The sequence below is a fragment of the Hemiscyllium ocellatum genome, chromosome 7 (assembly GCF_020745735.1).
Source record: "Hemiscyllium ocellatum isolate sHemOce1 chromosome 7, sHemOce1.pat.X.cur, whole genome shotgun sequence".
Classification (NCBI taxonomy): Eukaryota; Metazoa; Chordata; class Chondrichthyes; order Orectolobiformes; family Hemiscylliidae; genus Hemiscyllium; species Hemiscyllium ocellatum.
Genome location: NC_083407.1, coordinates 15,854,726 through 15,868,945, shown reverse-complemented (window position 1 = coordinate 15,868,945; position 14,220 = coordinate 15,854,726). Strand labels below are relative to the sequence as shown.

At 41.8% G+C, this 14,220-nt stretch overlaps 1 protein-coding gene across 1 annotated transcript in view; it reads right to left on the bottom strand.

Moving 5' to 3' along the window:
• LOC132817323 (contactin-associated protein-like 5) overlaps positions 1–14,220 on the bottom strand; it is a 910,472-nt gene that overhangs the window by 104,982 nt on the left and 791,270 nt on the right. The window contains exon 20 of the mRNA XM_060827733.1: positions 5,367–5,500. Coding sequence (XP_060683716.1) covers positions 5,367–5,500 — 134 coding nt within the window. The remainder of the gene's footprint in view (positions 1–5,366; positions 5,501–14,220) is intronic.

Here is a 14,220-nt window from a genome sequence, read left to right as displayed (position 1 = left end):
CCCTCAAAGTTGCCACCCAAGTGGATAGGGTTGTTAAGAAAGCATATGATGTTTTAGTTTTCATTAACAGGGGGATTGAGTTTAACAGTCGTGAGGTTTTGCTACAGCTCTACAAGTCCCTGGTGAGACCACACTTGGAATATTGTGTCCAGTTCTGGTCGCCCTATTATAGGAAAGATACAGAGGCTTTGGAGAGGGTGCAAATAAGGTTTACCAGGATGTGCCTGGACTGGAGGGCTTGCCTTACAAAGTGAGGTTGACTAAGCTCAAACTTTTCTCTTTGGAGAGAAGGAGAAAGAGAGGAGACCTGATCGAGGTATATAAGATAATGAGAGGAATGGATAGAGTCAATAGTCAGAGACTTTTCCCCAGGGCAGGATTGACTGGCACGAGGGGTCATAATTTTAAGATATTAGGAGAAAGATATAGAGGGGACGTCAGAGGAAGGTTCTTTACACAGAGAGTTGTGAATGCATGGAATGCATTGCCAGCGGTGATGGTGGAAGCAGAGTCACTGGGGACATTTAGGCAACTGCTGGACATGCACATGGATAGCAGTGAATTGAGGGGTGTGTAGGTTAAGGTATTTTATTTTCCATTAGGATTGATCCTCAGCATAATATTGTGAGCCAAAGGGCCTGTTCTGTGCTGCACTTTTCTATGTTCTATGTTCATTTTGCGTTGAACGTCAGGAGATGGGAGAGATATTAAATGAATATTTTGTGTCAGTTTTTACTGTGGAGGTGAGAGAACATAGGGAAATAAATATCGATGTTTTGAAAACAACTCATTACACAAGAGGAAGTGCTGGAGGTCTTAGAAAATATATAGGTGGATAAATCTCCAGGATCTGATCAAAAGTATCCCAGGACACTGGGGGATGTTAGGGAGGTAATTGCAGGGCCCTTAGCAGAAATATTTGTATCACCTATAACGGGTTTTAATGTGGAGGAAATCATGTTTCATGGATTGAGTTCTTTGAGGAAATAACCAAAATGATTGATGACGGCAGAGTGGTCAATGTTGTTTACGTGGACATCAGTAAAGCCTTTGATAATATTCCGCATGGTAGACTAATTAGTAAAGTAAGATCTCATGGAATTCAGGGTGAGCTTGCCAATTGGATACAAAATATGCTTGATGGTAGGAAACAGAGGGTGGTGGTAGAGGGATGATTTTTCAGACTGGAGGCCTGTGACGAGTGGTGTTCCACAGGGATTGGTACTGGGTCCACTTTTGTTTGCCATTCATCTCACTGATTTGGATGAGAATATGGGAAGCATGGTTAATAGGCTCATGGATGGCACCAAAATCGGTGGTATAGAGAACAGTGAAGAAAGTGATCCAAGATTACAAAAATATTTTGACCAATTGGGCCAATGGGCTGAGGAGTGGCAGATGGAGTTTAATTTGGACAAATGAGAGGTATTACATTTTGGTAAGACAAACAAGAGCAAGACTTATACAACTAATGGTAGGGTGCCGGGTAGTGTTGTAGAACAGAGAGATCGAGGGGTTCAGATGTATAATACGCTGAAATTTGTATCACAGATAGGGTAGTTGAGAAGGTGTTGAGCAAACTTGCCTTCATTGCTCAAACCTCTGAGTATGCGAATTGGAATATGATGTTGAGGTTGTGGTGAGGCCTCTTCTGGAATGCCATGCGCAGTTCTATCATCTTGCTACAGGGAGGATATTATTAAACTGGAAATGGTTCAGAAAAGATTTACCAGGATGTTCCTGGAAATGGAGGGTTTGAGTTATAAAAACAGGCTGGATAGGCTGAGACCTTTTTGTACTGGAGTGTAGGATATTGAGGGATGAGCTTACAAAGGTTAATAAAGTCATGAGGGGCATAGATAAAGTGAATAACAAAGGTTTTTTCCCTAAAGTGGAGGAGTTCAAAACTCAGGGGCATATGTTTTAAGGTGAGACAAGAAAGATTTAAAAGGGACATAAGGGGTGACCTTTTCAATACAGAGAATGGTCCGTGTGTGGAATGAACTGCAAGAGGAAGTGATGGATACAGGTGCAGTTACACGTTTAAAAGACATTTAGATAAGTACATGAATAGGAAAATCTTGGAGGGATATGGGCCAAATGCAGGCAGGTGGGACTAGTTTAGATTGGGAACGTGGCGGGTATGTACTAGTTGGACCAAAGGGTCTGTTTCTAGTTTGCATAACTCTATGACTCTATGGCTTGTCATATGAGTTGAGAACTCTGGGTCAGTACTTGACGGCATTTAGAAGGATGAGGTGGGTATCTAATTGAAACCTACAGAACACTGAGATAAAGTGGACATGAAAAAGATGTTTCCAATAGTAGGAGAGACTAGGACCAAGGGCACAGTCTTACAGTGAAGGGGATGATCCTTTACATAGAAAATAGGTGCAAATGTAAGCCATTTGTCCTTTGTGCCTGCACCATCATTAGAACTGAGGTGAGGAGGAATTCCTGCAGCAAGAGGCAGATTGAGCTCATTGCTGCACAGGGCTGTGAAGGCCTAACTCATTGAGTGCATTTAAGACAGATATAGAAAGGTTCTTGATCAGTGAGGGGATCAAAGGTTATGGGAAGAAGCTGGGAGAATGAGATTGAGAAACATATCAGCCATGATCGAATGGTGGAACAGACTTAATGGGCCAAATAGCTTAATTCTGCTCTTAAAGCTTATGATCTTACACTTGCCATCTCTTGTATCCACCTGAACAAGCAGATGAAGATTCTGTCCAGGGTCACACTGAAAGGTGAAATGTTGCACCCCCCTCAATACTGCACTTCAGTGTCAGTCTAAATAGTGTACTCAAATTCTGCAATGTAGTTAGAATCCACAGCTTTCCAATTCAGAGTGGATGATGATATTACCTAAGCCGACACTCATGGGGGTTCAAGTATCACTTGAGTGCTTCATTAAGAACAGGAAATGTTCAGAATGGCTGTCGGGATATTCTCTATCATGAGAAATATGACAATTAAGTAAGGCCAATGTTAACCATGTCTAGTTTGAGGAACAACAGGAATGTGTCTTGATAGCCTGGTGAACACCCCTAAATTGTAATGCATAAAAAGAAACAAAGAACAAATTTACGTATAACACTTCCAGCCATCTTAAAGTGATTTGAAGCCAATGAAGAACTTTTGAAGTGCAGTCACTGTTGTTATCCAGAACATTGCTCATTTGACTGTCTGCAACTCTCATTATCACCCAAGAAATAATTCACTGCTTGAAGTGATAAGACACTATATTAATGTCTATTTAAGGAAGTGACAGTCTGTCAAAATCTTTCGAATGCAAATGACAAAAATGACTCATGATGTTTCTCTTCATGAAAGGGATTCATCAGTGGCCAGTTGCTCATAATCATTATACAGCATTTGAAGATAATTTTCATTCGATCATCAAATGATTAAGTCTTATGAATGTTTCATTTATTTTTAATGAGGACTACTAGAAGCACTTTAATACTTCCACTCGCCTTTAGAAGCTGCCATCTTGAAAATTCCCTAACCGGGTATCTGTGTCATTAGTTAACCCTCTGTTGCTCATCATTTACAATCCTGTGACTCAATAGAAAGCAGACAAAAGTAAATACATTTAAAATCCTTAGCAATAAAAATCAAACAAGAGGGATAGCCATTTGCAAGTCTTATTATCGCTGGACAATGGCAGAGCTCCATTGTGTTTCTAAAGAACTATATATGTAAATAGATTAAATTCTTCATCCACGCGAAAGATACTGGGACTTAAGCATTGACTAATAACATCTGCAGCATCTCTTTCACATAAATCAATGCATCCAGACTTTTCTTGTTTAGGAATTTTGTTGCATTAGATTAAGAAGCAACTTGGTGCATTATTACTTCAAATAGCACATCTGACATGTAGTCTAATATAGATATGGAACTGTAGCTATGTATATTTGATTATATTTTTCTACTTTTTATTATACATGCTACCATTTGTCGACTTTTAACACCAAAGCATAGAATAACTCAACAATGTTGCCTTCCTTGATGCCTTCCTTCATTATAGATATTGAACTAAGGATATTGATGCAAGATTTCCTGGAGAGGAGAGGCTTGTGGAGTGTCTCATGAGTTCACTATTTCTCTTGCCCTCCAAACATGAAAAGGCTTTGCCTCAAAATCTGCTGGAAGTGTGGTCTCACACCCATGTTGTGAGAGGAGCCTTGGTGACCCATATCGTCTTCCCCCTTAAGCAACAAGGCATAAAAATGGAGACTGAAACAGGATAAGGCTAGTAAAGGAAATAAGGTGAATCTTCAGGAAATCAAGGGCCGAAAGAGGAACAAATAAAGAAGGAAAGATACATCAGAGAGTAGGAAGAAAATAAAGTTAACCTCAAACACCAATTTACTCACAGAATGACTCAGATTTCACAACTTAGTGAGGCAATTTCGAAACAAGGATAAGAATTTTAAAATGGAGACATTGGTTGACTAGAAACCAAAGAAGTCATAGTGGAAAGGGGTACAGGTGAACGAAATTTGGTATAAGTAAAGACATGAGCAACAATGTTTTGAATGACCTCAGGATTACAAAGCAGAAAATGGGAGGTTGATTAGAGGCACATTGGGAACTGTCAAAATTAGTGAGAGACATATGTACATCCAAGCCTTTCTTATTACATATATAGATTACTTACAGTGTGGAAACAGGCCCAACAAGTCCATACTGACCCTCCAAAGAGTAACCCACTTCCCTCTGACTAATGCACCTAACATTATGAACAATTTAGCATAGCCAATCTACCTGACCTGCACATGCTTTGAACTGTGGGAGGGAACCAGAGCCAGACATGGGGAGAATGTGCAAACTCCACACCAACAGTTGCCTGAGGCTGGAATAGAACCTGGGACCCCTGATGCTTTGAGGCAGCAATGCTAGCCACTGATCCACTGTGCTGTCCACAGTGAGGTTGTTTAGTAAACACCTTTAATCCTTTGAATCAGATACAAACACCAGCATACAACTGATGGGTTGCCCTCTATGGTCTATATTTCTTTCTCCTATTGTTAGAGCTTTGTTTCACCAGGCTTTGAATCTGTGAACTTTCTCTTATCATTCCCACTAATACACTTGTTTAATCATACACCTTTATCATGTTGGAATGAAGACATTGAATTGTCTCATTCACATTCAAAATGACAGTGCTTCTTACTTCATTTTCCCATAGTTCTCCAGCCAGCAGCTTGATACTGCCTTACTTACTCTCTTCTTTTCATTTTCAAGGGAACTTTCCTTAATCTTAATCTTAAACTTGCTTTCTAAATTTCATGGGAAATCATCTTTATCTTGCGTAATTTTTTTTATTTTCTGGATTGAACATCTGGAAACATTACCTGAACATAGACATCTCTCCCTTCTCGATCAATCTTCACACTGTGGAGTTGTCCATTTGCCAGCTTTCCGCTATCGATGTTGATGATATCAGCATCTTTATCATTATCCAGCTTGTATCTGATATGGAGGCTCCCTGGAACAAGAATTAATTAAATTTAATCGAAATGACAAGAGGTTATAGGCAAAGGAGACCTTTTATTTTCTGAAAGTGTCAATCCAAGACTTGCAACAAGAATAGGAATAATGAAAGCCTCATGAAGACAGACAAATAGAGCTGCAGACCAGGTAAAACTCCTATTGAAACCACTCCATTAAACATGCTAGCTCTAACGAAACAGACAGAACGTCTTTGTGCTATCTTATTGAGAAGGGTCACAATCATTGTCCAACTTATCACTAATTCATTCTCAGACTAAACAGATATGTTGTTTTCATTAGATTGTTCATAATAATGTAAAATAGGAACTGAGCATTTTACATAAGATGACTCCAATTTCTCCACTTATCTCTTTTCCTTATGCTTGAGTTGAGATGGTGATGATTTTCAATTAATCATCTTTAAACAGTATGAGGCCTATCTCACTATCTGTGCCTAGCTCACTGTGTCCTGCTATGTGTTGAGCTTGCAGGGAGCTGGGGAACCCTCATTGTATTACAACTCACCACACCATTATACTTGTTATGGGTGCAACCTGGAGCATGGTACCCAATTTCACTGATAAAGGCCATGGGCATCTGATCTTTTCACATTTGAACAATGCTTGAAATCACAATAGAAAATGATAATTCACATTACATTACATGAAAACAAAAATTGAAAATGGAATTTGAAGCACAATGAGTGGCAGGCAGCCCAGCTCCTCAGCCAGAATCTCTGGTTCAAGTCCATGCAAGGACTTGTCGATCAATGACACATTCATAGTATGGCCCAAAAGGTTAAGTATTGACCTTCAAATTCTTCCAATGCTGTCCAATGTCCGGCAATGAGAGTAGGAGAAACTCCTATTCAGCTATGTGGATTCAAAGAAAATTCAAGTCTCTACCATCTGTAGCTCCAGACAGTAATGTGCATGTAAAATTTCATGTTGTTACATTAACTCACATTCCTTGGGTTGATTGTGTAATTGGCTCAATTGGCTAGTGGCCAGTCTGGTTTGGTTTCGACGGTATGTGATTTGATCTATGCTGCAGCTGGTTTCTAATCAGCTTGACCATCCCTGTGCCCCCTATGCACCGGTTGAGGGGTAAGTTCTGTACTTAGTCAACTGGATTGAAGTTCACAATATTTGAGGATCTTTCTACCAATTCAAGCTGCCCACCTGTTAAACAAATATCCAGCTCTCAAACTCGAGCGAGACAGAGACTACATAGAGACTTCAGGAAGGGTAAATTACTTTTTATTTCTTAAATGCGTTTAAATATATTTTAATCCAACAAACTTTATGTAATACTAATTGGGATTGAGTTACTAGCAACTCATGATATCTTATCATTACAATTTGAAACCTGGGATCTAAAATTGAAGAATCATCACAGCTTTGGGTTTGATTTATGCTTCTTTACTGTGCTGGAGTAACATGGGAAGACTTGGTTTTAGTTCAATTTAGAGTTCAATGAGTAGTGAAGAGATGTCTAAGGTTTTGTTTATGTGCATTGAAGTTAGGTTTTTAATAATCCTTGAGGTGAATGATTCATTGTTCAGAAACCAATAGAAGAGAGAAAAAAATGTTGCCTAGCAACACCCAATAACACAGCGAGAGAGAGAGAGAGACAGACAGACAGACAGAAACGAGTTTAGTAGAAAGAGGGAATCATCCAGAAGGTCAGGATTTTGCAATTTCAAAGAGAAGCAGGTCATTCAGTGAGAGAGAAAAAAAGCCTGTGCCATTAGCTATACAAACACACAAATGATAGGAACAGGAAAAGGCCATTCAACCCATCAAACCTGCTCCACCATTCAATATGATCATTGCTGATTATCCAACTTGGCCCCCGTTACAATTTTGATCCCTTTAACCTTCAGAACTATATTTAACTCCTTCTTGATACAAGAGTCAAGTGCCTTCATCTAGATTATGGTCAATGAAGCAGCCCTGCATCATGTTATGTTCAATCCAAATCCTGCCCATTCCCCCCCATAACCCCTGATTTTCCAACTGATCAAGAATCAATTTATCTCAGCCTTCAGTATCAACAAGGATTCTGCCCAGCAACTCCCTGTGTCAAGGTCTTTCAAAGACTCACAAACTCCTGAGAGAAAAAAATTTCTCCACATTTCAGTCTTAAATTGGTGACCCTTAATTCTGAGACTATGCCCTCTGGTCCTAGACTCTCCCATAGGGGAAAAGATCCTTGCAGCATTTACGCTGCCAAGCCCCTTAAGAATTCTACATGCTTCAATGAGATCACATCTTCTACACTCCAATGAGTAGAGTCCCAAACTGTTTAACCTTCGCTCATTTAGATAATTCCTCCACAGTAGGGTTCATCTTAGTCAACCTTTTCTGAACAGCCTCTCATAAAATAGTATTTCTCCTTAAATAAGAGGACAAAAACTGCTCACAGTACTCCAGATGTGGTCTTACCAGCACCTTGTACCATTGCAGTAAGCTATACTCCAAACCCCTTGAAATAAGGGACAACATTCCTGATCCCCTACTGCATGTGTGTGAGCTCTGTGTGTTTCATTCACAATTGCCCCCAAGTCTCTTTGTGTTGCAGTTTTCTACAGATTTCCTTTTAGTAGAATTGTTCTTTTGTTCTCCCTGACAAAATTAACAACTTCACACTTTCCCACATTAAACTCCATTCACCAAATTTTTGCCCAGTTACTTAACGTATTATTGTGGAGGGGAAAACAGAGTTAACGTTTCGAGTCCAGTCACCCCGTTTTTGTTACCCATGTTTTGAGAAGGCTTAAAAATATAAATCTTGACAATGTATCAACTGGAACAGAAAATTCAAACCATTGATTGAAAGATTGAGTGGATAGCTTTTGAATGAACATGCATTTTTTGGTTTACAGACCAGTGCACACAAAAGTTCAGAAGGGCTTGTAATTAACAAGGAGTCACAAGGAAGGTGGGAGGAAATCCACTTCTGTTTTCTGACAATTTAGAAATTAATTCTTAAATCATTCAGGTGATACATCAATTGTGACAGACCCGCAGTCAGAATATAAAAGATGATTTGGAACAATGAGCAGGCACCGTTTTGGCAAGATGCCAATGTCTGATTAGAGAGAGACAAATTAATGAAACCTGAAGTAGGATAATATTGTATTAATTTTCCCTGCTCCACAATGTCGCTCATGCATTAAGCTTTTCTCTTTCATCTCCTGCAGTTGCACTACTTTTAAACCAAGACATGTCTGATTGAGACTGTAACGCAGTTATCAAGTCACAGAGACGTACAGCATGCAAACAGACCTTTGGTCCATGCTGACCAGATATCCTAAACTAATCTAGTCCCATTTGCCAGCATTTGGCCCATATCCCTCTAAACACTTCCTATTTATATACCCATCCAGATGCCTTTTAAATGTTGTAATTGTACCTGCCTCAACCACTCTCTAATGAAAAGATTGCGCTTGAGGTCCCTTTTAAATCTTTACCATCGCACTCCAAGCCTATGCTCTGTAGTTTTGGACTCCCCTACCCTGAGGAAAAGACCTTGACTATTCACTCTATCCATTCATGTCCTGTGTCCAAGAATACAGACTGGATCTTAACCAGAGGTGGTGGCTCTAAAGTCTGAAGATGAGTCATCCTCTGCATGTTTAGCATCACCCTGAGATAACTGAACACACTCTGCCCTGTTGATTTGGTCTTTAGACTTAGGGTTGGACTCCCCCCATCCACACTCTCCCCACCTTCCCATCTCTCTACCTCAAAAAGGAGTTACTGACCACTTGGCGTAATGTCTCCTTTCTCAGCTCAGCATCAATGGTTATTTGAAGGACTTCCTATGTATTGCTTTAGGATCTTTTGCCATGTTAAGGGCATTGGCTGGGTAGGCAGGGACAAGGTAGGGACAATAAATTAAAATGCATTTATTTCAATGCAAGGGGCCGAACAGGGAAGGCAGATGAACTCAGGGCATGATTAAGAACATGGGACTGGGCTATCATAGCAATTACGGAAACATGGCTCAGGGATGGACAGGACTGGCAGCTTAATGTTCCAGGATACAAATGCTACAGGAAGGATAGAAAGGGAGGTAAGAGAGGAGGGGAAGTGGCATTTTTGATCAGGAAAGCATTACAGCTGTGCTGAGGGAGGATATTCCCAGAAATACATCCAGGGACGTTATTTGGGTAGAATTGAGAAATAAGAAAGGGATGATCACCTTATTGGGATTGTGTTATAGACCCCTAATAGTCAGAGGGAAATTGAGAAACAAACTTGTAAGGAGATCTCAGCTATCTCTAAGAATAATAGGGTAGTTATGGTAGGGGAGTTTAACTTTCCAAACAAAGACTGGGACTGCCATAGTGTTAAGGGCTTAGATGGAGAGGAATTTGTTAAGTGTGTACAAGACAATTTCTGATTCAGTATGTGGATGTACCTACTAGAGAAGGTGCAAAACTTGACCTACTCTTGGGAAATAAGGCAGGGCAGGTGACTGAGGTGTCAGTGGGGAAGCATTTTTGGGGCCAGTGACCATAATTCTATTAGATTTAAAATAATGATGGAAAAAGATAGACCAGATCTAAAAGTTGAAGTTCTAAATTGGAGAAAGGCCAGTTTTGGCAGTATTAGGCAAGAACATTTGAAAGCGGATTGGGGGCAGATGTTCGCAGGTAAAGGGACAGCTGGAAAATGGGAAGCCTTCAGAAATGAGAAAATGAAAATCCAGAGAAAGTATATTCCTGTCAGGGTGAAAGGAAAGGCTGGTAGGTATAGGGAATGCTGGATGACTAAAGAAATTAAGGGTTTGGTTAAGAAAAAGAAAGAAGCATATGTAAGGTATTGACAAGATAGATCAAGTGAATCCTGAGAAGAGTATAAAGGAAGTAGGAGTATATTTAAGAGGGAAATAAGGAGAGCAAAAAGTGGACATGAGCTAGCCATGCCAAATAGAATTAAGGAGAATCTGAAGAGTTTTTACAAATACATAAAGGACAAAAGGGTAACTAGGGAGAGAATAAGGACCCTCAAAGATCAGCAAGGCAGCCGTTGTGTGGAGCCGCAGAAAATGGGGCGATACTAAATGAGTATTTTGCATCAGTGTTTACCGTGGAAAAGGATATGGAAGATATAGACTGTAGGGAAATAGATGGTGACGTCTTGCAAAATGTCCAGATTACAGAGGAGGAAGTGCTGGATGTCTTGAAATAGTTAAAGGTAGATAAATCCCCAGGACCTTATCAGGTGTACCCGAGAACTCTGTGGGATGCTAGAGAAATGATTGCTGGACCTCTTGCTGAGATATTTGTATCATCGATAGTCACAGGTGAGGTGCCGGAAGACTGGAGGTTGGCTAATGTGGTGCCACTGTTTAAGAAGGGCGATAAAGACAAGCCAGGGAACTATAGACTAGTGAGCCTGACCTCAGTGGTGGGCAAGTTGTTGGAGGGAATCCTGAGGGACAGGATGTACATGTATTTGGAAAGGCAAGGACTGATTCGGGTTGGTCAACATGGCTTTGTGCATGGGAAATCATGTCTCACAAACTTGATTGAGTTTTTTGAAGAAGTAACAAAGAAGATTGATGAGGACAGAGCAGTAGATGTGATCTATATGGACTTCAGTAAAGCGTTTGACAAGGTTCCCCATGGGAAACTGATTAGCAAGGTTAGATCGCACGAAATATAGAGAGAACTAGCCATTTGGATACAGAACTGGCTCAAAGGTAGAAGACAGAGGATGGTGGTAGACTGGAAGCCCTATGACCAGTTGAGTACCACAAAATCGGTGCTTGGTCCTCTAGTTTTTGTCATTTACATAAATGACTTGGATGTGAGCATAAAAGGCACAGTTAGTATGTTTGCAGATGACACCAAAATTGGAGTGTAGTGCACAGCGAAAAGGGTTACCTCAGGTTACAACAAGATGTTGACCAGATGGGCTGAGAAGTGGCAGATAGAGTTTAATTTAGATAGAGGTGAGGTGCTGCATTTTGGGAAAGCAAAGCTTAGCTGGACTTATACACTTAATAGTAAGGTCCTAGGGAGTGTTGCTAAACAAAGAGACCTTGGAGTGCAGGTTCATAGCTCCTTGAAAGTGGAGTCACAGGTAGATAGGATAGTGAAGAAGGCTTTCCTTTATTGGTCAGAGTATTGAGTACAGGAGTTGGGAAGTCATGTTGCGGCTGTAGAGGACATTGGTTAGGCTACTGTTGGAATATTGCATGCAATTCTGGTCTCCTTCCTATCGGAAAGATGTTGCGAAACTTGAAAAGGTTCAGAAAAGATTTAAAGGATGTTGCCAGGGTTGGAGGATTTGAGCTAAAGGAAGAGGCCGAACAGGTGGGGCTGTTTTCCCTGGAGCGTTGGAGGCTGAGGGGTGACCTTATAGAGGTTTACAAAATTATGAGGGGCAAGGATAGGGTAAATAGGCAAAGTCTTTTCCCTGGAGTCGGGGAGTCCAGAACTGGTTGGCATAGGTTTAGGGTGAAAGGGGAAAGATATAAAAGAGACCTAAGAGGCAACCTTTTCACACAGAGGGTGGTACATGTATGGAATGAGTTGCCAGAAGAAGTGGTGGAGGCTGGTACAATTGCAACATTTAAGAGGCATTTGGATGGGTATATGAATAGGAAGGGTTTGGAAGGATATGGGCCGGGTGCTGACAGGTGGGACTAGATTGGGTTGGGATATCTGGTCGGCATGGACGGGTTGGACCGAAGGGTCTGTTTCTATGCTGTACATCTCTATGATTCTATGTAAATGCAACAAATAGACAGATTTATTGGGATAATTCTTCAAGGAAATTGTAGAGAGTAAGATACATTGTACAACAGTTATCATGGGATACTTTATTTATTCAGATGTAGGCTAAGATGGCGGTAGCATAAAGGGCAGAGAAGAGCAAGCATTCCCGAATTGTATTCAGGATGTTTCTCCTACAGTACATGTGCAGTCCATTGGGAAGGGAGGCATCATTAGACCTGGTTCATGGGAAGAAGGTAGGCCAAACCGATCAATTGTCATTGGGAGAGCATTGAGGCCACAGTAATCAATGAATTGTAAGGTTAAGGATCACGTGGAAAAGGACAAGTAAATCCAGAATAAAAGTGATTAATTGGGGAGCGGTGACTCCAATGGGGTACTAACTGGAGTATAATGCTTGATAAACTGAAAGCAAAGTTTGATGTGAGAAGCTGCTGATGAACAATGGGCTTCCTTCAAAGAGGAAATTGTTGGGGTCCGACTGAAATATGTTCCTGCAACACTCTCTTGTGTCATTGCAGCATCATAGAGTCATTGCATTTATGTAAGGAACCCACTGAGTCCAGACTGACACTGCATAAAGCAACACAATATCTTGCAAACCCCAACTTTATCTCTGCAGCTCCTTAATTTTATTTTGCTCATGTGCTCGTTCAATTTCCTTTTGAAATTGTTCATCATCCTCACTTCCACCATCCTCATAGTTACTGAGCTCCAAGTTGTTATCACTTGCTTTGCAGGACTCAATATAACACAGAACCCCACTGGTCCTCACCCACCACCCCACCAACCTCCGGATACATCATATCATCCTCCGTCATGCCCGCCACCTCCAAACAGACCCCACCACCAGGGATATATTTCCCTCCCCACCCCTATCAGTGTTCCAGAGAGACCACTCCCTCCGCGACCCTCTTGTCAGGTCCATACCCCCCACCAACCCAACCTCCACTCCCGGCACCTTCCCTTGCAACCGCAAGAAGTGCAAAATTTGTGCCCACACCTCCCCCCTCACCTCCCTCCAAGGACCCAAGGGATCCTTCCATTTCCATCACAAATTCACCTGCACCTCCACACACATCATTTACTGCATCCACTGCACCCGATATGGCCTCCTCTACATTGGGGAGACAGGCCGCCTACTTGCAGAACGTTTCAGGGAACACCTCTGGGACACCCGGACCAACCAACCCAACTGTCCCGTGGCTGAACACTTTAACTCCCCCTCCCACTCCACCAAGGACATGCAGGTCGCCAGACCCTGGCAATACGACGCCTGGAGGAAGAGCGCCTCATCTTCCACCTAGGAACCCTCCAACCACACGGGATGAATGTAAATTTCTCCAGCTTCCGCATTTCCCCTCTCCCCACCTTATCTCAGGGCCAACCCCCAGATTCAGCACCACTCTCTTGACCTGCAATCTTCTTCCTGACCTCTCCGCCCCCACCCCCTCTCCGGCCTATCACCCTCACCCCCACCTCCTCCACCTATCATATTCGTAGACCCCCTCTCCCACATCCCCTCCACCCTACCTTTTATCTCAGCCCACCTGGCATACCAGCCTCATTCCTGAAGAAGGGTGTATGCCCGAAACATCGATTCTCCTGCTCCTCGGATGCTGCCTGGCCTGCGGTGTTTTTCCAGCATCACATTTTTCAACTCTTGTCTCCAGCATCTGCCGTCCTCACTTTCTCCTCCTCAATATAACACTTCCCCTACTCCTCACTTCCTGCTAAAATTATAAAGCTGTGTCCTCTTATCCTTGCACCAGTGAGAAATGGACAACTTTTGCTGTGAGCTTTCAAATGTTCCCAGACCACAGGCAGATTGGCCACTATCAGTCTGAGTTGAGTTTACAGGTTATATTACTTTCACAAGCTTATACACTTCCCTCAATCTCCCCTCCCCACTTCCCCACTTCCCCATTCCAAGGAGAATAACCCCAGCTCCTCCAACCTAA